Here is a 21,471-nt window from a genome sequence, read left to right as displayed (position 1 = left end):
CCCTGTGAAATCGTGTCCGCAAGGACCCCAAGAGCGATTCTATTGGCTGAAAGAAATTTTAATAGGTAATCTGTTCAGAGCCTGATTACAATTCTTACACAACCGCGTTTTGATTTTTGCTGTTTAAATTGTGTTAAAATAGTCTTTAATGTCTTAAAAAGCATATGTTTCATATATTAGTAGTATATAACTGAAGCTATAAGTGCTTATATAAGTATATAATTCAGAACATGTTTTTGCTCCCGTCATAGCAATCAATTAAATATTTAAAATAAATGTTTTGCGTGTGTACTTATTATGGCAATTTATTTATAGTTTATTAGTTTATTATTTAGTTATTTTCAAACAATTAATTGTCCAGAACCATGTATAACAACTTTTGATCAGGCATTTAAAACCGCTACCAGCGGACACGATTTCACAGGGGGACAGGATTTGTCATGACACCGCCGTTGAAGTCTATGGGAAAAAAATCCCAAAAATCTCTCAAAAATGCCTCTCAAAAATCCCACACACAAATTCAAAGCAGTCCACACACGTGTGACGATTTGCAAATGCAGATTCAACGACCCATAAATACATGCAACATCTTTCATAAATGTGTGATGTAAATTAATTCAAGAACTTGATATATACATATTTGTGTAAAGATTTTTTATTTATTTAGGTAAGATGCGTTTGAAAAAATATTCATGCTTTTACTTGTGCGTTTATCAATTGTGTTTTGAATTAACGAATCCGATTTTATAAATGTGAATTGTTTTGTAAATGTATTTTTATTGAGGGTGATCTGGCTCCATAAAAAACAAGAACAATTTGATAAATAAACTGCGACTACATAACAGCAAAAGTAGGTGGCGATATGCACAGTAATGCGTGAAGAAACCGAAGAAGAAGAAGAACAACAACAACAACATGGTGATGAGATGTATTTTAGGCTGTTCTCCTCCAAAACCCCTCTTCCCGATCCCCAAAACCCCGTGGCTGCGCGCCCGCTGGCTGGAGTTCCTGCACTTTGATGAAGGAGGAATAACGGAGAACACGCGGTTGTGCGCGCGCCACTTCACGCAGGAAAGCTTTAAAAACTTCCGGCAACACGAGATGGGGTTCGTGAAGCTGCTGCTGCTCACGGGCTCGGCCGTGCCGTCGGTGTACACGGTCGGAGCGCCCGCGAGCGCGAAGGTTAGTTTAGGGGGAGACCACCGTATAACGTTTTTCCTTGGAGGTTGTGACACCTGTTTGATGTTTCATCCGACAGCCTCTGACACGGGACGTGGGCTGCCAGTGCTCCCCCAAACCCACGAGGAGCACCGCGGTGCAGGCGGCGCGCTCGACCCCGAGGCCCAAACGGCGGAGCAAAGGCACGGCTACTCCCTCTGAGCCTAAATCTAAACAGTATCTCCTCCTGGAGCTTTAAAGGGTTAGTTCACCCAAAAAGGAAAATTCTATCAATAATTCCTCACCCGCATGTCACCCGTAAGACCTCCGTTAATCTTGGGAACACAAATTAATAAACTATAATACTGATCTGCCAACATTGTCCCTATATGATAAATTAAAATAAGCTGATGATAACATCACTGTTTTCTTCAGAACGACTGCACAGCCAAATCTAATGTTGTTGCAGTATTGTCCTGTTTAACACTGAAGCTGCTTTGAAACAATCATCATTGTAAAAGCACTATATAAATAAAGTTGCTTGATTAAGAAATCCGATGGCTCAGAAAGGCCTTCATTGACACCAATGTCATTTCCTCTCTCAAGACCCATAAAGGCACTAAAGACGTCGTTACAAAGCCCATCTCACTACAGCGGCTCTACAATCATTTTATGAAGAGACATGAGAATAGTTTTTGTGCAACACAAATATCTTCATCTGTGTCTGAAGATGAACAGAGGTTTTACGGGTGTCCAACGACATTAGGGTGAGAAATTAATGACAGAGTTTTCATTTTTGGTTGAACTAACCCTTTAAAGCTACAACCTCCAAACTCTGGTCAGACCTTTAGATGGTTCTGACTCGGGTCTCTGTATCTTTTTAAGCAAGTTGATCTGACTTATGGATCGAAACTACCACTGGAAAAGCCTAGCAACTAGCTTTGTGCTTGTTAGCAGTGTGTTAAATGTTATCAACATGTTAATTCATACTGGCAATGTGTTAAAATGCGTTAGCATATTCTAATCCAAATAAGCCTCATGTTAGCGTCATGTTAGCAAACGCGTTACCTCATGCTAGCGTCATGTTAAAGGTATAGTTCATTAAAAAATAAAAATTCTGTCATCATTTAGTCACCCTTCAATTGTTACAAACCTGTATGTGTTTCTTTGTTCTGCTGAACACAAAAGAAGATATTTAGAAGAATGTTTTTAACTAAGCAAAGAGAACAACCATCCACTACCGGTAACTCATACAGGTTTGGAATGACTTGATGGTGACTAAATGATGACAGAATTTTTATTTTTGGGTGAACTATCCCTTTAAATCATGTGAAATCATGTTAGCATTGCGTTACCTAATGCATGCAAACTTGCTAGTAATGCTGGGTACACACCAAAAGATTTTTTATATCTTACAAGATTTTCAAAATGTGATAGACCACAAACATAAGGACAAATAATCCCTAGATTTAACCGTTTTGGTCCTATAGTGTGTGGTGTGCCATGATGGGACAAAGACAGCACACAAACACGAACAGATTTTTAACCAGAGTCCCGACTGTTAACACAGGAAATCTCGCGAGACTTCAGGCCGGCGACATACTGCCTGTGTGACGCGCGGATCGAGCCGCGCTGAAAACGCGCCGTCAATGCTAGAAATAGAACAGATGCCTATTTTTTCACGCAACATGCAAGAGTGTTGGAAGTGTTCCAGGCAAAATAGAATAGGCTACACTGCAAGAAATGCTTTTTTTACTTAGTAATTTTGTCTTGTTTCTAGTCTAAATATCTAAAAATTCTTAAATCAAGATGCATTTACCAGATAAGTAAAACGACATAAGATTTTTTCTTTTTTTGTTGAAAAAAAAAAAAAAAATGAAGTGTGTTTTTGCTTAAAAAAGGCACAATTATCTGCCCAATGGGGTGAGAAAAATAGTCCAATAACAGAAATAAGATTTTTTTCTCACCCCATTGGCAGATCATTTTGCTTGTTTTAAGCAAAAACTCACTTAATTTCGAATTATTATTTTTCTTCCAGAAAAGAAGCAAAAATATCATGTCATTTTACTTATCTAGTAAATGCATCTTGATTTAAGAATTTTTAGATATATTTGGACTGGAACAAGAAAAAAAATACTAAATAGCCTAGAGCATTTATGTTAATCATATTAGCAACGCTTTAAAACATGTTGGCAATGTGGTAAATCATGTTAGCATTATGTTAAACAATGATAACATTTTAGCAACATGTTACATCATGCTAGTAATGTTTCATCATGTTAGCAATGTGTTAAACATGTTAACAACATGTAAAATCATGCTAGCAACATGTGTTCTGCTAGCGATGTGTTAAATCACGGTAATGGCATGTTTGCCTTCTTTATTGCCTTCAAAACATTTAAACTTTAAAACTGCTTTAAGTTTAAAATGTAAAACCTTTTTTGGATGTTCTGGCCTTTTCAAGCCAACTTCACTGTGTGTCATCAGACTGGCCTCGTCTGTTGAGTGATCTGTGTGCTGTGATTTCAGCGGTCCAGGTGAAGCCCCCCACCCTCTCTATCGGGATGTCCAGCTCTGCTAAGCGTCTTGGCAGCATCCTCAATGTAACGTCTTCTCAAACCAACAAAAGACAGCGCGTGAAAGAAGAAGCAGAAGATTGCGAGATCGGCGAGACCTGGTCGAGCAGCTCAGAGGAGTCGACAGCATCGGATTTGCCCTGCGAGTCTGATGTCAATCAGGAGGACAGTGACACGTGAGTCTGCAGACATTATTTAAGCGCAGGTGCACTGTCGGGCGTGTCTGAATACACTTTTGCTAGTTAAGCGACGGCAAAAAATGGTCGCATGATCCAAAAGGGTTATCCTTAGTCTCTAGATGAGTCCTGGGTGTGTTTTGGGCGTAACATGCAATAAACCTCAGAGGTCTCATCTCGCTTTCCCTTTAAAAACCCACTTGTTTTCACACCATGAGTGGATTCACTATTTCAGGGTGTCCGCAGAGTCTTAAAAAGCATTAAAAATGATAAATCCGTTTTGGGAAAATTAAGACCCGTAAAAGGTATTAAAAAGTCTTAATCACGATTTTATGAGTTATGTATTAAAAAACAACGGGGTGCTCAGTCTGAGATCGGCTCGGCACGCGCCATCTACGGATGTCGTCACGTATTTTGCGAAATGTTAGGTGATGTGTCGCCCTCCATATGTTGCGAAACAGATATGCAATATAAACGCTACAAAATTGGCCTACGATAGAGATTTTAATTCTATGTTCTACTACAACTGTTTGTTAAGTTAAAGTTTTGTTGCTGATAAGAACTTGAAGTGTGATGAGGTCTTTATATATTTTGAGTAGGTCTTAAAAAAGTCTTAAAAAGGTATTGAAATGAACTTCAGGATTCTTGCATATACCCTGTATTTACATTCGAGTGGAAAGACTGAACGCTACTCCAGAGAGGAATCCTTTTATTTTTAAAGGGGTGGTTGTTTGCTCGTTTTTACAAGATGTGAAATCAGTCTCTGATGTCCCCAAAGTGTGTTTAGTATGTTAAAATTAAATTGTCTTTTTGAGGGTGTGCAAAAACACAATGTTTTTGTGTGTGTCCCTTTAAATGCAAATGAGCTATTGCTCACAGGGCGGAGCTTCAAGAGCTCATGTTAGCTGGTCTGATTAACTCATGTAGCCTTGAAATCTAGACGCACCCTAGCGGGAGCAAATGTAATTTGCAGCGAGTGTCGTCTAGCAACTCTCCGTTTGATTGAGAGCTGTAAAAACCAAACTTTGGTCAGGCCAATCACATCGTGTCTAGAGTTATTGGGCGGGGCTTAACATAATGACGGCAGAGTTGGGTGCTACTTGTAAATAAAGAAGCTGGCGAACGGCGGTCTTTCGAATCAGCTTTGGCTGCGACTCTGGAAGACTTGGAGTTAAGCTTTACTTTGAAAAAAATTGACAAAGAACAGCACTGCAGTCATTCTTAAGAAAGGAAGATGTGTTCGAAGTTTTGCAGACCGGATATGGCGAAAGTTTAATTATCAACTAGCTCCGCTTCACCTTCTTCATTGCTCTGGTTGGTTGTAGCGTTGAGTTTGAAAGACAAGCGTTTATTTCGCCTCTCGGATTGAGCCCTGCTAATGGTGAGCTCCCAGACCAAACTTCATCTTGATGTGGGTCAGGCTATACCTCATGCAGACAGGCAATGAAACTGTTCAGCCTTTTATGTTCAAACTGGAGTCCGACAATGATGGAGGGATTCAAGAAGAAAAGACAACATGTAGAATGAGACGGGACGTATCTGAATGTTTGGAGGATGAATTTGAGTTAACTATCGAACTCTTTAGGCTTTGAACTTTGAGTGTCGTAACTTTGCAAATGTTTTTTATGCACAAACAGCGACACTACACACTCTCTACAGTTAAAAAAGTCAAATCATAATCAACCACCCCTTTAATATTTATAAATGTGTGTGTGTGTGTGCTACTTCGCGTTGTGTATGTAAGCAGAGTGTATGCGTGTTGTGTACCACCTATAGGCTTATATTACTAACATGCCCTTTAAATAACACCAAAAATACTGCGCTATTGTGCGTGTGTGTGCGCGCATGCTCATCCGGGATTAATGCCCAAGCAATTCTGCCCTTTATGACATCATACAGGGCCATACTCAAAAAACTTTCCGAAACCTAAAGAAGTGTATTTGGCACAGAAAATAAAACGTTTTTTTTAACTTAAAACCCAAAACTTTGCCACCTCTTTCCAGAACAGCATCGCTCGCAGTCTAATCAATATATAAACCGGTTGCATGTCAGCTGATATAACTCCAGAACCATGTCTCACTCAAGCCTCTTTTATATGTGTAGATCCCTCTTTGCTGCTCACTACTATGATGGAAGTGCAGATTGGGAATACGTCAGGTGAAGACGGCCACAGTTTGAAAGGTTGAATCCTTTTCATCAGAAAAACGGCACTGATGTACAGTAAGTTGGGCAAAACACTGTTAAAATACTCTGTATATTCAGCACATGCATGATGTACATCTACTGTCAAAATGTTGTTCTTTTATTGTTTAAAAGAGGTATATCATGGGGGTGTGATGATTTATAAAAAGTTATAATAATTTTGCTCTGACAAATCAATTTTGTTCTCATTTTAGACTATGGACCTGCTGAATGCTCATTTTGAGGATGTTGTTCTCCTTCCCGGCCCCTAACGAAGGTCTGAGCTCTGAGTGCTGACACCCTTCAACAGGCCCAACCCTCCAGACACAAAGCGCATTCAGTGTGAGAAGAAGAAAAGTGTGTGGTCATAGTCAGAATGTACAGGATGTGCAAAAAAATGCTTAAATGGGACATATTATGCCCCTTTTCACAAGATGTAATATAAATCTCTGGTGTCCCCAGAATGTGTGTGAGAAGTTTCAGCTCAAAACACCCCCTGATCATTTATCATAGCTCGTCAAATTTGCCTCTATTTGGGTGTGAACAAAAACACGCCATTTTTGTGTGTGTCCCTTTAAATGCAAATGAGCTGCTGCTCCCCGCCCACCTTCCAGCAGATCCTTTACATGAGCTTTGGATACTCCAACAACAAAACAGGCAAATCTCACTCAGCCTAAATGTCAGGAATAAGCAGTTGTGGAGCAGCCGTACATGTTTGAACCGAAGTCGGACACAGATGAGAGACTCAGAAAGAAGTGGACACTTTTAGACGCACTTGGACGTTTCTGAATGGTTAGTGGATACATTTATGTAACGTTAGTTGTGGAGTTACGTTGATTCGAACTCACCGACTGGAATGTACCGTAGCGTGTTAATCCTATAAATTGTTGTATCATTGCCCGTGTGGAACGTAGCACATCCGTCACCTGACTAAACGATGCATTATAAATGTGCACTTATAAATTACACAGACGGTGAGCGTTTTCAGGATAAAACCAACGACACACTAGTCTCAGGCTGTATTCAGAGACCAGAACTAACTATAGTAGCCGTACAGTATTCTAGAAAGATCATTCAGATCTTCAATTTGCAAACATTCACAAAACAAGCGCCATCCTCACTTGTTCTGAATATGAAGTTGGTGCATGAAGCATATATTAAACCATCCTGACCTTTAGAAACAACTTCTTCACAAATCCAGTGTTGTACTGACCCTCATTGGTGAAGCCGTCATGTGTAAAATGATTTGCGCAAATATATAACATTTTACCATAAATTAAATTACTCCACGGTGTGCCGAGTGGCTCTGATGCCGGAGTCTATGGAGGCTCGTATGTTCAACAACAGAACATTAGTCATGTTTTTTGACGCAGACATTGTAATATTCGAGTAAACAGAAATGGCGGCTCTGTGCTTCTCACTCAGGGGCGTGTCTATGCTTAAGGACCAATCATCAACCGTCGTGGGCAGGGTTTCCCTACTCTTACAGGAGTCAGGGGAAATCTGGAACAGCCTGTTATGAGAGCTTGATAATGATTGATAAGGATTATAAAAAGAGTATTGGGTGTATTTTTACCATTATAGGCTGGTTGATTACACACATCTGTGTTCAAACACTTTATAAAAGTGCATATGTTCCCTTTAACTTTTCTTGAGAAAAGTAGAGTTTTGCTCAAATATTTAAGGGAACATTTTAGCAAGAACTGAATATGTGAGCAAACAATAAAAAATGCAGTGGTGCAGATTAGATCTTGGCCTCTTTTTATTAAAACACATTTATTAAAAATACTAGGGATGTTACAGAGGCTTCAGGTTGTTTGTCTAAAACCTTTAAAACCAGAATGACAAAGGTTTGTCACTGCTAGAAACATTGATTAATACACGAGTACATGTGTGACATCCAATAACAGAACAGGTCAAATAAACGATCCACGACCCAACTTTTTAAGGCAACTTTTTTATACAGTGTGTGTATATGTATGTATGTGTATTTTTATGTTTATATATATATATATATATATATATATATATATAAAATACTTGAAACCTTTCCTCGTTAGTACATTTAAGTACAATCAACTTGGATGTTTAAGTCATTTCAACTTAAATTAAATTAAACTGACTTAAAAATTAGTTGACTCTTGTTTAACTTATAATAAAAGTTGAAGACTGCTTGACTTATTTTGATGAGTTAAAGCCATGTAAAAAACATGTCAACTTATTGATCATATTATTTTACTGTGTGTGTGTGTACAGTGTGTTTGCATATATATATATATATAGAGAGAGAGAGAGAGAGAGAGAGAGAGAGAGAGAGAGAGAGAGAATGTATATGTTAGGCTTATTGTTGGTGTGTATAATTTTGCACTTCCATGTACAATTAACAAATTATTCCATACTCTTGTTAAACAATAAAGGTATTCTATATTATGATTAGAGAAAAATTGTCACGTGTATGACTGTTGTATGCTTGAGAATATGGGATCATATGTATACGAAGAGCTGTTTCATAACCCATTTATCTGAACAAAAATAACATTCAGGAAACAAATTACTACATGTACTTACTATAGTAATAACAGTGAATTATGCATAACTACAAGTAACTAACCCTAACCGTAAGTACATACAGGGGCGTAGCACCAAATTTTGGGCCCTGGGTACAAACCATCTTGCTGGGCCCCCGTACCATGTATGTGTATGTATAGAAAACTGACTTCTAAGCCCCCCCCCCCCCCCCCCCCCCCCTAGTTAATTAATATTACTTATCTGAGTAAGTGCAATGTAACTCCATCACTTGTTGTCATTGTTACAGCGTAATTATATATTTAAGTGTAACATACTATAGGGTAGGTTTGGGTTAGTTTCAGGTAATTATTCTGTTATTACTATGTTAAGTACATGTAACACGGACACTAAAATAAAGTGCAAACTAAAATGAATATAATTCGAATAAAAGCACACAAATGTAAAATTAATAGACAATACAATTAGCTAAAAGTGTTTTAATAATAAGAGAGCATGTGAGTGTGGGAGAAAATAAGAATATGGAAGAAAAAAACGATTCCACAAATGGAGAAGGCATATTTGCAGTTATCCGTGTGATTGACAGTTAGATGGCGGTATACAAAGAGACAGTCAATCCGCCATAAGACACAGAAGAAGAAGAAGATGGCGACGTCACTGATTCTGACCAATGAAAAACAAAAACAGTCTGGGGATCCCTTTGCTCTTAAACATGGCCGTGTCTCGATTACCAGCCGCTGCACTGACTCTCAAACAGGTACAGATCCCTCTCATTCATCAATAAACCCATGTGGACATCACGACAAGTTCCGCGATAAATGCCGTTAGGACGCGTTTAAAAACAGGAGACACGGTCTTGACGCGATGCAGCGACCAAAGACATTTATGTAACATGCCAATATAAGTGCAGAAATAAGATACTAAGAAATGTATTTCTATCAAGAAAGCTAATCACTCAGAACTAAATACTTTTGGGATTTACTATTAGTTAAAGTTACAGTTATTAGTTACTCTTTATTTAGTTCACATAATATATATCCTTATATACCATAATATTATTACTGCATTTGGTACGTTAAGGATCCTTTTAGTTCATTATACGTAATAAAAATGGTGAAAACTCTTAAATTGTATGACAAACTTTTGAATGCATCATAATTGTAAGCAGTGCCTCATTATATTTAATTCATGTAGCACTTTCTGTACTTATGTTGTTGTTGTTTTTTTGGATTATGTTTTTATCCAGTGTTCATTTACTTAAAGGTGCAATATGTATGATTTTTGCAGTGAAATATCCAAAAACCAGTAGGCCAGAGATACATGTGCTTTATTAGACAAGTGAGCGAATGAACATAAAACAAATCAATATTATGTCGCTCACGATGAAATAGTTTCCTCACAATGATAATGGGTTAAATAAACTGACCTGTATAAGAAGTGAATCATTTCTTGCAGGTGGTTCTTGTCCTCATTTCTTTATATCCCCCGGGACTCGCGTGTGGCGCTGATATCTGTCTCTTATTAGTAATCGTGCCCTGTATCACACCACAGTCATGTTAAAAAACATCAATGCATTCACTCATCCAGAAACATTATTAGATCCATCAGTATGACGGCAAGTTTGCATGATTCCAGCTCATTCACTGCGTCATCAATCTATGCCAGGGGTCCCCAATCTTGGTTCCTGGAGGGCCGCTGTCCTGCAGAGTTTAGCTCCAACCCCCAATCAAAAACACCTGAACCAGCTAATCAATGCCTTAATAGGACCTAGTAAGGCATCGATTAGCTGTTTCAGTTGTGTTTGATTGGGGTTGGAGCTAAACTCTGCAGGACCAGGACCAAGATTGGGGACCCCTAATCTATGCCTTTGTTAATGTTTTGAAGAGGCTAGCGACACCTAGTGGTGTTAAAATACACAGTGTAGCTTTAATTGCTCAATACTTGGTATTTCAATGAAACTAATACATTGACCAACAATTTAAAAAGTGTTGCAGCATAAGAGTGTACGAGAGACATGTAATGTTATAGTGTGACGTGTGGCCATGTGGTGTGTGTGGTCAGTTTCTGCAGAGACAGAAGGTTCTGGGTGTGTACAGAGATCTGCTCCGAACCATCCGCAAAATCCCGCTGGAGTCCGATCGCAGATACCTGAGAGATTGGGCCAGAGAAGAGTTCAAGAGGAACAAGAGCGAAACAGACCAGGTGGGCACATGGACATACTCACACACCTGTGCTTCACTAAAGTCTTCTAATGTTCAGTTTCTTCAGTTGAACAGTAAAGAAGATCAGATGAAATCGTGCTCCTTGGGGATTCATAGGGGACAAAAGGGCTAACATGGGGCTAAAGGCGCCTTTGATATTATTCTCCTCTAAACCACTAGAGAAACTTGCGTGAGCACTTTCCAAAACAGACGTTTTTTCAAGATGCACATGGAAATGTGTCTGATCCCTGATATGACCACCGGCAGCAGCGCGAAGATGGTTCTGTGATCATTTGTTCTCATATTAGCTTGACAATGACTCGAAAAGTAATCAAAACCGAAATTCACATCCTCTAGCCTAAGTAATTTCCCATTATTTTAGTTTTAGTCACGTGACTCCCCCCAGTCAGTCACATCAAGTGCAGTTTGCAGGCACACAGAAAGATTCAGGAGATTATCTAGGTTTACAATCTGGATGCTCAGAATTACTATGGTAATTGCATGTTTTACACAGGTAAGTTAATTGGTGTTCTTATATGTGCTGCCACACACACACACACACACACAGACAGACAGCGTGTGCAAGCCAGATCACTTTCACTTGCGTGCTCATGAAGTTTGTCAATTAAAGTTTTATTTCAAAACCGTTTTATAAAACGGACTCCGGCCGAGTCCTATAACAAACTTGTAGCCAATCAGCAGGTAAGGGGCGTGTCTAATAATGATGGTGAGGAGCGCTCAAAACACACGAGTCACACATGACGGACATTACCCGAGAACTAACATGCTGCTTTTGCTTGAATATGCCCGTGTGTCATGTTCGCTTGTTTGTCCATTTTCTGATCGTATTGTGGCTCACTTCAGCGATGATAAAGCCCCGTTCATTTCCACACCGTATGGAGCATCTAAATCTCCTCACTGTCTGTGTCAAGATCAGCTCACAAAATGTGTCCGACAAGTAAGACACTATACTCCTAATATATGTTTGTTTCCTCTTTTCATGATTTAAATAACCCTTATCCGGTCATAATTGTAATATATCGTTAGTAAGAGTATTGAGTTGTTCATGAGAACGGTTTGTGATCGCTATAACTCTAATCTTGTCATAATTGTAATATGTTTGTTAGTTGGACTGTCAAGATTCTGCTACAGTCGTTGCCTGGGTTAGGTATGTGTGGGGCGGAGCTATCAATATAGGGCCGAGACCCTTTTAGGGGTTGGGGAGTGTTTGTTTTGATGATTTGAAATATTAACAACCGTTACCAGAAAGCACTTACCCCACCTTTAAATGCTTTTAAAGGTTTGCCAGTTTAAACATTCAAGCGATTTTACACTATTCAAGAACAACAACATGACAAACATCGCCGCTCCATGCTCATGAGCTGTTTTCTGTGACACAGAGAGCCGAGCCGTGTCTCTGAAGCCAGATCACGCTTACTTGCGTCTTCACAAAACCTTGTCAGTTGTATGCGTTTTAAGGCCTGTCAACGCTGTCCTGTAATTCATCACTGAAGTAACTTAGAAACTCAACCGTTGTAGCATAGATTTGTCTAACCTTTGAGGTAACTACAAACCACACTGCTTCATAATTAATAGAGACGGTGTTACTCTAAAAAAGTAAATCATTACTAGTTACTAATTATATCTTCAATACAGATTACTCTCAGATTACTCTCTCTAAAAAAGTATTTAATGACTTATTACTAATCACTTTCTAAATCCAATATCAACTTGACTGGTTATTGATTCAAGGATAGACATGAAACGGCTCTTTTGATTCATTCGAATACAAAATATAAAACTACAGCAATTATTCTTATATTTCTTAATAACCAAAGTATTACAAATGTGAGAAGGATAGATAAAAAAAACATGCTTTTTAAAGTTTTGATGTTAATTCCACTATTGTATCATATAATTGTTCTACAGTCTATACACAGTATTTAGTTTAATTACAATAGAACTACAGAAAAAAATCCCATACTTCACTTTTGTAAGGAAAAAGTAATTAAATTACAGTAACTAATTACTTAGTGACTGGTTACACCCGACACTGACTGATTCACACATACACTCTGGGTTCAGGATATGAGCCTTCACACACTTTACTTCTGCTAAGGTCAATCTGCTATAAGCTCGTATACCCAGAGCGTGCATATTGACCTTACCGGAAGTGAAGCGCGTTGCAGGCTGTTGGGTCGGGGTGGTGACCGGACGCCAACATCTGAAAGAACTGCTGAAAAAGAAAAAAAGAAGCTTTTATGACTCAAACAATTATATGAGGACACAAATATCATAAAACGAATGGCTTCCTTGGTGTCACTGACAGGAGCTCAGTTTCTAGTGGTGGTGTTACTCCACCACAGTGTCTGTGTTATGCAGCGGATCACCTTTTCTGTTCTCCCATTGGTAGTTTTGTTCTCGTTTGCATGAAGTTGAGCTCAACTTGTCACACCGTCAACGGTCGCTGTCGCCAGAAATCACCAGCTCTCATAGAAACTGAATGATGTTAGTTTGCTGGCAAAAGTCTTTTTGACATCTCCTTTTACATTCATTGTAAATATTGTATGGTTTTCCTCCTCAGGATGTCGTTCGCATGATGGTCACTCAAGCACAAAATCATCTGGAGGACTTGAGGAAATCTCTCGCCTTGGCTGGAGTTTAACTGGAAATCACACTGAAATGTTCATCATTTATTAAAGGGACAGTCTGCACAAAAAAAACCTCTTCATGCATCTCTTCTGTATTGTTTTGTCTTTTTCATGGAGTTTAAATGGAGGGACTGAAGTCTCACAATCATTAAAAATATCTTCATTTGGGTTTTGAAGATCAATGAGTCTTATGGATTTAGAACGTGAGTACATTAATGAGATTTGTTTTGGTTTTGTATGAACTATCCCTTTAACAAGTACACTAATGAGAAATCTCATATTTTATTGTGTATATATCTACTTGTATATTTATAGTGCAAGAGTACTTTTCCTTTGCCAAATATTAATAAAAGCCAAAGTAAAATATTCACTTCTCTGAGTCATAATCAATATATGTGTGTTGAAAAATATTGCATAATTTCCGATCAAATACACCTGTTTCTGTAAGCTGGAATGATTTCAAATTGGTTTCTTGAACATGACAGAGTTGACTGTACTAAAATGGCCGCCACAGTCCCCAGATCTCAACCCAATAGAGCATCTTTGGGATGTGGTGGAACGGGAGCTTCGTGCCCTGGATGTGCATCCCACAAATCTCCATCAGCAGTAAGATGCTCTCCTATCAATATGGGCCAACATTTCTAAAGAATGCTTTCCGCACCTTGTTGAATCAATGCCACGTAGACTTAAGGCAGTTCTGAAGGCGATAGGGGGTCAGACACAGTATTAGTGTGGTGTTCCTAATAATCCTTATAGTAAGTGTAGTTCATAATATATGTCATTAATCACCTGCTATATTGCTAAATGTACACAATTTTTAATATCAACAGAAACATATAGCAGGATAACCTGCTTCTCTTGAGACTCTGGTACTTCAGAGAATAGTTAATGATATGCTAAAGCCCACCCATGGTAGTTTGTGATGTCAGAAACACCAGCGATGTCAAACCACGTTCACGGCCGTTTTTAGGAGAAAATACTCAGCAATGGTGTTGACTGGTGAATGTGCACATGGTTTGTCTTAAAGCATATTAAAAACACCACATAGACAAAAAAACATTAAAAACTTGATTTTCATAAATATAAACCCAGTTGAAGGGTTCTGCCATTAGTGAGCACTGGTGCAACGCCAGCACTGATGTACATCCGAGTGAACGAGATGGAGGGAAGGGCATAATAAATGGACAAACGCACCGAACACCAATAAACATTCCTCACAGATCTGAAACCATCCTTGAAATATACCGGTCTGGGCACGACTACCTCAAAGCTGTGTTTAACATCCATCATTACAAGCTGAAGAAAAATGTGGAACAACCGTAAATCTGAGCACATTATCGGTGTCCCTCAAATGACCCGGCAAATGGAGATGCCGTAAGGAAGTTGCAGTCTGATGTGGAGGAAAGGAGAGATATGACTGAGACAGAAGAGGTTTACAAGAGGAAAACATTTGATGAACAGCAGAGCACGACATCTTACAGTGAAGCATCATGGGAGAGATGCTGCATGACGGCATTTGTTGGTGGAAACACTTAGCCATTGTTTTCTGGTGTATAAACTACTCAAAGCCAAGTAATATTATATTAACAGTCTATGTATAAAACAATACAATTTCAATTTTGTGAATAAAGTGGGAATTGCATGTACTGTACACCGATCAGGCATAACATCATGACCACCGACAGCTTAAGTGAATAACACTGATGATCTCTTCATCACGGCTCCTGTTAGTGGGTGGGATATATTAGACAGCAAGTGAACATTTTGTCCTCAAAGTTGATGTGTTAGAAGCAGGAAAAATGGGCAAGCTTAAGGATTTGAGCGAGTTTGACAAGGGCCAGATTGTGACGGCTAGACGACTGGGTCAGAGCATCTCCAAAACTGCAGCTCTTGTGGGCTGTTCCCGGTCTGCAGTGGTCAGTATCTATCAAAAGTGCTCCAAGGAAGGAACAGTGGAGAACCGGCCACAGGGTCATGGGCGGCCAAGGCTCATTGATGCACATTCATTGTTGTGTATGGGGCGGCATAGCCGCAGACCAGTCAGGGTGCCCATGCTGACCCCTGACCCCGTCGAAAGCACCAACAGTGGCACGTGAGCATCAGAACTGGACCACGGCGCAATGGAAGAAGGTGGCCATGTCTGAGGAATCACGCTTTCTTTTACATCATGTGGATGGCCAGGTGTGTGTGTGTGTGTGTGTGGCTTACCTGGGGAATGCATCAGGATGCACTATGGGAAGAAGGCGAGCCACATCTGTGGGATGTGCTGAACAAACAAGTCCAATCCATTGAGGCCCCATATCGCAACTTAAAGGATCTGCTGCTAACATCTTGGTGCCAGATACCACAGCAAACCTTCAGGGATCTAGTGGAGTCCATGCCTCCACAGGTCAGCAAAAGGGGGACCAACACAATATTAGAGATCATAATGTTATGCCAGATTGGTGTATAATTTAGACACAAATAGCAAGTGACATCTGGCCCAGTTGTGGCCCACATATGCATGGAATGACGGCGATGACTCAAACCTGAATGTGGCTGGCAATAGCATACACATCCGGGACAAATATGGCAGTGGCAAAGGTCACATGGGCCACACACAGCAAGCCACAACTCACACTAAAACCGTCTCTATGACAATGATGTGTGTGGCCCAGTTAGGGTCCATATGCCACTGCCAGAACTGAGCCAAATGTGCCATAGTTGGCCTAAAAGAGCCCTGGATACGTATCCTATTTGAGAATTAGCCTTTATGGCCCATCCATCAGTTAACAAACACTTTCTGATATCAGCCGATGACACTAGATGTTCTTTGTCTACACATGTACATGGATGTAGTTTATTAAACATACATTTTTGATCTACAGATCAAACAGCTGTATGACAGTAAATAATGCCTTTCCCTTTGAAGCAGCTGTAAACAATTATAGTAGTTGTACATGTATATAAAAAACAAAAAGTGTGTTCATTACATATGAGTAGCATTTGTCAAGACAGTCAACATTGGTTACATAATTCAATGGCAATGAATAAACTTTATACGGCCGTTTAAAATCAAAGTGACCATGAATTGTATTTTCTTTTAGTTTATGATCTTTTTTAACAGTACTAACAACAATCAGGTTCAGTCTTCATGCAGTGGCGTGAGGTGAACATTTACCACAGAAAGGGACAAACTTCTTTCCAACCGTGTTCAGGATTTTGTTGAATTAATAATAAAAATAAAATAAAAAAAATTGACATTTGATGACTTATCTATTAATATTGTGCAAATGAAATATGAAAATGTCACATGTGTAAATCTGGTCACAAACACAATAATCATGTGTTCTTTGACTACACCAAAATTGTTAATTAAACATCACAAGTTAAGACCTTTCATTTTGCGCAAGGAAGTCAATGTACAAAGACGTTGTTATGTTTAGCTCCAGGTAAGCATGAGGACAAGAAAGTTCCCAATTCTCAAGTGTTTATTCAGTCCACAAGCAGGACAAACAAAGCAACAGTGCCAGATGGTTACATGATTGACAGCAGGTGCAACAACACTTCCATTCTTACTCTACACCTTTTATAGGTAACAACAGGTGAACTATAGCGCCATCTCCTGACATATACACAAACACAACATTCCCCCATTACTTAGAACTGTAAATTCCCCCCCAAAATACAAAGTTGGTGCAATAGGCAAAGCCAATACAATAGTTACATCAAATTCAATTAGTGTAAAAATAGATTTTTTTTTTTTTTTTTTTTAAGTGACATAATCGTGCAACCAACGTGGAGGGCGTTTTACTCGTGATGAAGATCTTTCAGGAACAGATGGAGAGGCAGTTTGAGTAGGCAAGTTCACAAGTTCATTTTTAGGCAACACAGTAGAGGAAGGGACAGACTGAAGAGGCAAGGACACTAATTCACTCTCACTGCCATCTTCCACAGGTGCACAAGCTGGAGACAGATGAGACGCATGCCAAGTTTTCCCATCTGTCAACCGGTAAGTACATGGACCAAGTTGACGCACAATTTTCAAAGGCTTTGAGAATCTAGGATGTCCTTTAGGAACATGAACTGGAATTTTTATACGCACCCAATCTTCTGGTTTGAACTCAGGAGTACAAGCTCTTCGTTTGAGGTCTGTGTATGTTTTCATCTTCTTTTGGGACAATGCCACTTTCTGACTCACATCAGCATTCTTACAAATGATAGGAGGAGGAAGGACATTAAGGCGAGTGCGCATTTTCCTGCCACAGAGCAACTCAGAAGGAGACCGTCCAGTAACAGAATGGGGAGTAGCACGGTAAGTTTGAAGAAATGCTGTAACTGTTGATTTCCATGGCTTTCCAGACAGAATCGCTGATTGAATAGAACTCTTCAGTACTCTATGGAATCTTTCAATAGCTCCATTTGCAGCTGGATGATACACTGACGTATGTAGATGTTGAATAGCTCTCTCTTTCAGAAATGCTGCAAACTCCACTGACTTAAATTGACATCCATTGTCAGATACAATGTAATGAGGATGTCCAAATCTGCTGAAGACTGATGTCAAGAAGTTGATTACATTTTTACTTGTGATTGAAGAAGTGAATGCTACTTCTGGCCACTTACTATGATAGTCAATTAATGTCATAATGTACCGACAATCCCAAGTAGCGGTTTCAAATGGGCCAACAATGTCAACAGCCACTTTTTCCCATGGCACAGATGGAAAAGGTACAGGTTGTAATGGTGCAACACGGAGAGTTGTAGTCTTATCAGAAGACAAGCAAACTTCACAATTCTTAATCTGCTCCTTAACCAAACAGTCAATACCAGGCCACCAATAAAGTTCACGAATGCGCTGCTTCGTACGCACTATTCCTTGATGACCTTCGTGAGCCAGACTCACCAAGACATGTCGTAATGAAACAGGAACAACCAGACGTGACCCTCTAAACACGTAGTCCTTTTGCACAGCAAGTTCATCACGTACTTGAAAATATGGACGTAAAACAACATCCACTGCCGCTGATGAAAAAGGCCATCCACGAACAATCTGAGCACGTAGCGCAGTCATTTCTGAGCATGAGGCAGAGGCAGAAGCAAATTCAGTTGGAGACACAGCAGACATTTCAGAAGACAGAAATGCAACAAACTCAGGCTCAGTATCAGAAAGATCCTCATCAGAAGCCGGCAAGGGTAGGCGAGAAAGATAATCAGCAACCTGGTTTTTAGAGCCTGGATAATAATTAACCTCATAGTTAAAACACAAGAGTCGCTCTGCCCAACGCGCTATCCTCATTCCAGCGCGGTCTGTACCTTTAGAGGAGAGAAGCACTGTCAAGGCCTGATGATCTGTACGTAGAAGAAATTTTCGACCCCAGAGGTAAGTTCTCCATTTTTCAACAGCCCAGACACATGCTAAAGCTTCCTTTTCAATCGTTGAATATTTTCGTTCAGAAGTAGACAAGGTTCTTGAAGCAAACGCAACAATACGCTCTGTGTTGTTTTCATGGATTTGAGAGAATACAGCACCTAGTCCATAATCTGATGCATCTGTTGAAACGACAGTGGGCAAGTTAGGGTCAAACAATGCTAAAGCAGGGCTTTGAAGCAATAACTCCTTTACAGTACTGAAACTCTTCTGAGCTTCATCTGACCAACTGAACTCAGAACCTTGTCTAATGCAAGCACGCAATGGTTCTACTACTGTGGCAAAATTTGGAATGAACTTATTGTACCATGACAACAATCCAAGAAGGGAACGGAGCTGATGTGCATCATTAGGAACAGGAGCATGAAGCATTGCACTAAGATGATCCTCATCTGGGCAAATACCCTGTGCAGATACAGTATGACCAAGAAAGCGCAAACTGCTTTTGTTAAAGTGACACTTTGAATCATTCAACTGTAAGCCTGCATCATGTATACGCTGAATAACCACTTTAAGCATGTGATCATGTTCACTTTTTGTGTGTCCCCAGACAATAACGTCATCCAGATAATTAGCCACATTTGGCAACCCTTGCAGTACAGTTGCTAGCATTTTCTGAAATGCAGACGGAGCTGAGGCAAGGCCATAAGGTACTCGACAGAATCTGAATAACCCTTCATGGGTAATAAATGCAGTCAGATCACGACTTTCTTCATGTAACAAAAGCTGGAAGTAAGCATTCTCTAAGTCAATTGTAGAAAAGACAGTTGCTCCACACAGTGTAGACATCATCTCCTCAATATGGGGCAACGGATAACAATCTGCAACAACAGCTTTGTTTGGTTCTCTCAGATCTACACACATACGAATGCCACCCGTCTTCTTCTGAACAACTACAATTGGAGAAATCCACTGCGAAGCATCCACTCGTTCAATAACACCCAGGTCAAGAAGACGTTGCAGTTCATCACTAACAGCATTTCGAACAGACAATGGTAACCTTCTGAGTTTCTGACGAACAGGTTTTACATCTGGAGAAATTTTTACCTTATGCACAAAGCCTTTTGCACATCCTAGCTTGCCAACAGGCACAGAAGCAGAAAGTCGCATTACAGGAACTGAAGACTTAACATGTCCTGGAAGAATAGAAGAACCTTCAAACTTAAGATGCAATCCATTTATCAAATCCATTCCAAGAAGAGCTGTGCCACATTCAACAATGAATATTGACGTATTACAGTTCATATCATCTCTAGTAACAGTAACAGGTAGACAGCCAAGCACTGGTATTGGATCTCGTGAATACGTTACCAATTTAACAGCAGGAGGCAGCAAGGCATCTTGCTTTAAGTGTTTTTCATACAAAGATTTTGGCAGAATAGAAACTGAAGATCCAGAATCCACAATCAACTCCACAGGTACAGAAGCTGATGCAGTCATGATAGTAGTAATGCACTTTATCTTATTAGATACTGAATCATGCATGTAAAGAATCTGAAGCTCAGGCAATTCAATCTCATGGACAGAACGTGTTTGCTGTGAACGACACACTCTGGAAAAATGTCCCACCTTTTGACAATTATTGCACTTTACAGAAACTGCAGGGCATCTGGGATCATTTGCAAGATGCCTGGTAGATCCACAGCGGTAACATGCACGAGTCAAGAGAGTAGCAGACGACTTTGAAGGCACAGCCAGAGGTTTCAAAGGTGATTGTCTTGTGTAACGATCAACAGCAGGCACACCAGTCACTTGTATTGCTTGAACAGGTTCTGAATTCAGATTGGAAAAAAGTTTAGCTTGTTCACCAACAGCCTCCATTTGCGTAGCAATCGTGATAGCCTTGTTAAGAGTCAAATCAGTCTCTAATAGCAGACGTTCTCTAATACGATGACTGTTTACATTCTCCACTAATTGATCTCGCAACATCTCATCATCATTAGATGCAAACTCACATGTGGCTGCTAGGTCCCGAAGAGAAGCAACATACTGCAAAATTGTTTCCCCTGAGGCTTGAATTCGTTTTCTGAATGCATGACGCTCAGCAACAACATTACGTCGAGGAATAAAGTGCAGTTTTAAAGTCTGAATAGCATCCTTCATTGTCTCTCCTTGATTTGGTAAAGTATAGAATAATCTCTGACCTTCTGTTCCTAGGCAATGAAGAAACAAAGCTCGCTTTCTTGCAACTGGCCATTCATCTCCTGATGCATTTATGACAAGTAAATAGTTCTCAAACATCTTCAACCAGACTTCAAAGGGAATAGACGGCTCACCCGGACATGGTAAGAATGGCGTAGGAAAAGAAGCAACTGCAGACATCTTTCATGTAGGACAGCAAAATCCTCGTCGCCAATTTGTTATGTTTAGCTCCAGGTAAGCATGAGGACAAGAAAGTTCCCAATTCTCAAGTGTTTATTCAGTCCACAAGCAGGACAAACAAAGCAACAGTGCCAGATGGTTACATGATTGACAGCAGGTGCAACAACACTTCCATTCTTACTCTACACCTTTTATAGGTAACAACAGGTGAACTATAGCGCCATCTCCTGACATATACACAAACACAACAGACGTCACAAAGTTAAATAA

General features: G+C 39.8%; 2 protein-coding genes and 1 long non-coding RNA gene across 5 annotated transcripts; all 3 read left to right on the top strand.

Moving 5' to 3' along the window:
- The first annotated feature begins 802 nt into the window (after positions 1 to 802).
- Positions 803 to 8,063, top strand: LOC137040938 (uncharacterized). Of its 2 annotated transcripts, XM_067416781.1 has the most exons (5): positions 809 to 1,182; positions 1,259 to 1,361; positions 3,688 to 3,910; positions 6,014 to 6,130; positions 6,307 to 8,063. In XM_067416781.1, the coding sequence occupies exons 1-4, from the start codon at positions 916 to 918 to the stop codon at positions 6,069 to 6,071; spliced, it is 651 nt and encodes a 216-aa protein (XP_067272882.1). In that variant the 5' UTR covers positions 809 to 915; the 3' UTR covers positions 6,072 to 6,130; positions 6,307 to 8,063. The 2 variants fall into 2 exon arrangements, with proteins under 2 accessions (XP_067272883.1, XP_067272882.1); XM_067416782.1 differs by lacking the exon at positions 6,307 to 8,063 and having other exon boundaries at positions 803 to 1,182; positions 3,688 to 3,876.
- Positions 8,064 to 9,236: 1,173 nt separating this feature from the next.
- On the top strand, positions 9,237 to 13,835 carry lyrm2 (LYR motif containing 2). The gene is made up of 3 exons (XM_067418442.1): positions 9,237 to 9,374; positions 10,679 to 10,819; positions 13,403 to 13,835. Exons 1-3 carry the CDS (start codon positions 9,288 to 9,290, stop codon positions 13,481 to 13,483), a joined length of 309 nt encoding a protein of 102 aa, XP_067274543.1. The 5' UTR covers positions 9,237 to 9,287; the 3' UTR covers positions 13,484 to 13,835.
- Positions 13,836 to 17,022: 3,187 nt separating this feature from the next.
- On the top strand, positions 17,023 to 21,354 carry LOC137041773 (uncharacterized). 2 transcript variants are annotated; one of them, XR_010898145.1, is made up of 6 exons: positions 17,023 to 17,053; positions 17,226 to 17,309; positions 17,406 to 17,763; positions 19,430 to 19,529; positions 20,475 to 20,588; positions 21,037 to 21,354. It is a non-coding gene; the product is annotated as an uncharacterized lncRNA (long non-coding RNA). The 2 variants fall into 2 exon arrangements; XR_010898144.1 differs by lacking the exon at positions 19,430 to 19,529.
- The last annotated feature ends 117 nt before the right edge of the window (positions 21,355 to 21,471 follow it).

The sequence above is a fragment of the Pseudorasbora parva genome, chromosome 15 (assembly GCF_024679245.1).
Source record: "Pseudorasbora parva isolate DD20220531a chromosome 15, ASM2467924v1, whole genome shotgun sequence".
Lineage (NCBI taxonomy): Eukaryota > Metazoa > Chordata > Actinopteri > Cypriniformes > Gobionidae > Pseudorasbora > Pseudorasbora parva.
The sequence above is the reverse complement of the archived record's forward strand: the minus strand, read 5'-3'. Positions and strand labels throughout refer to the sequence as shown.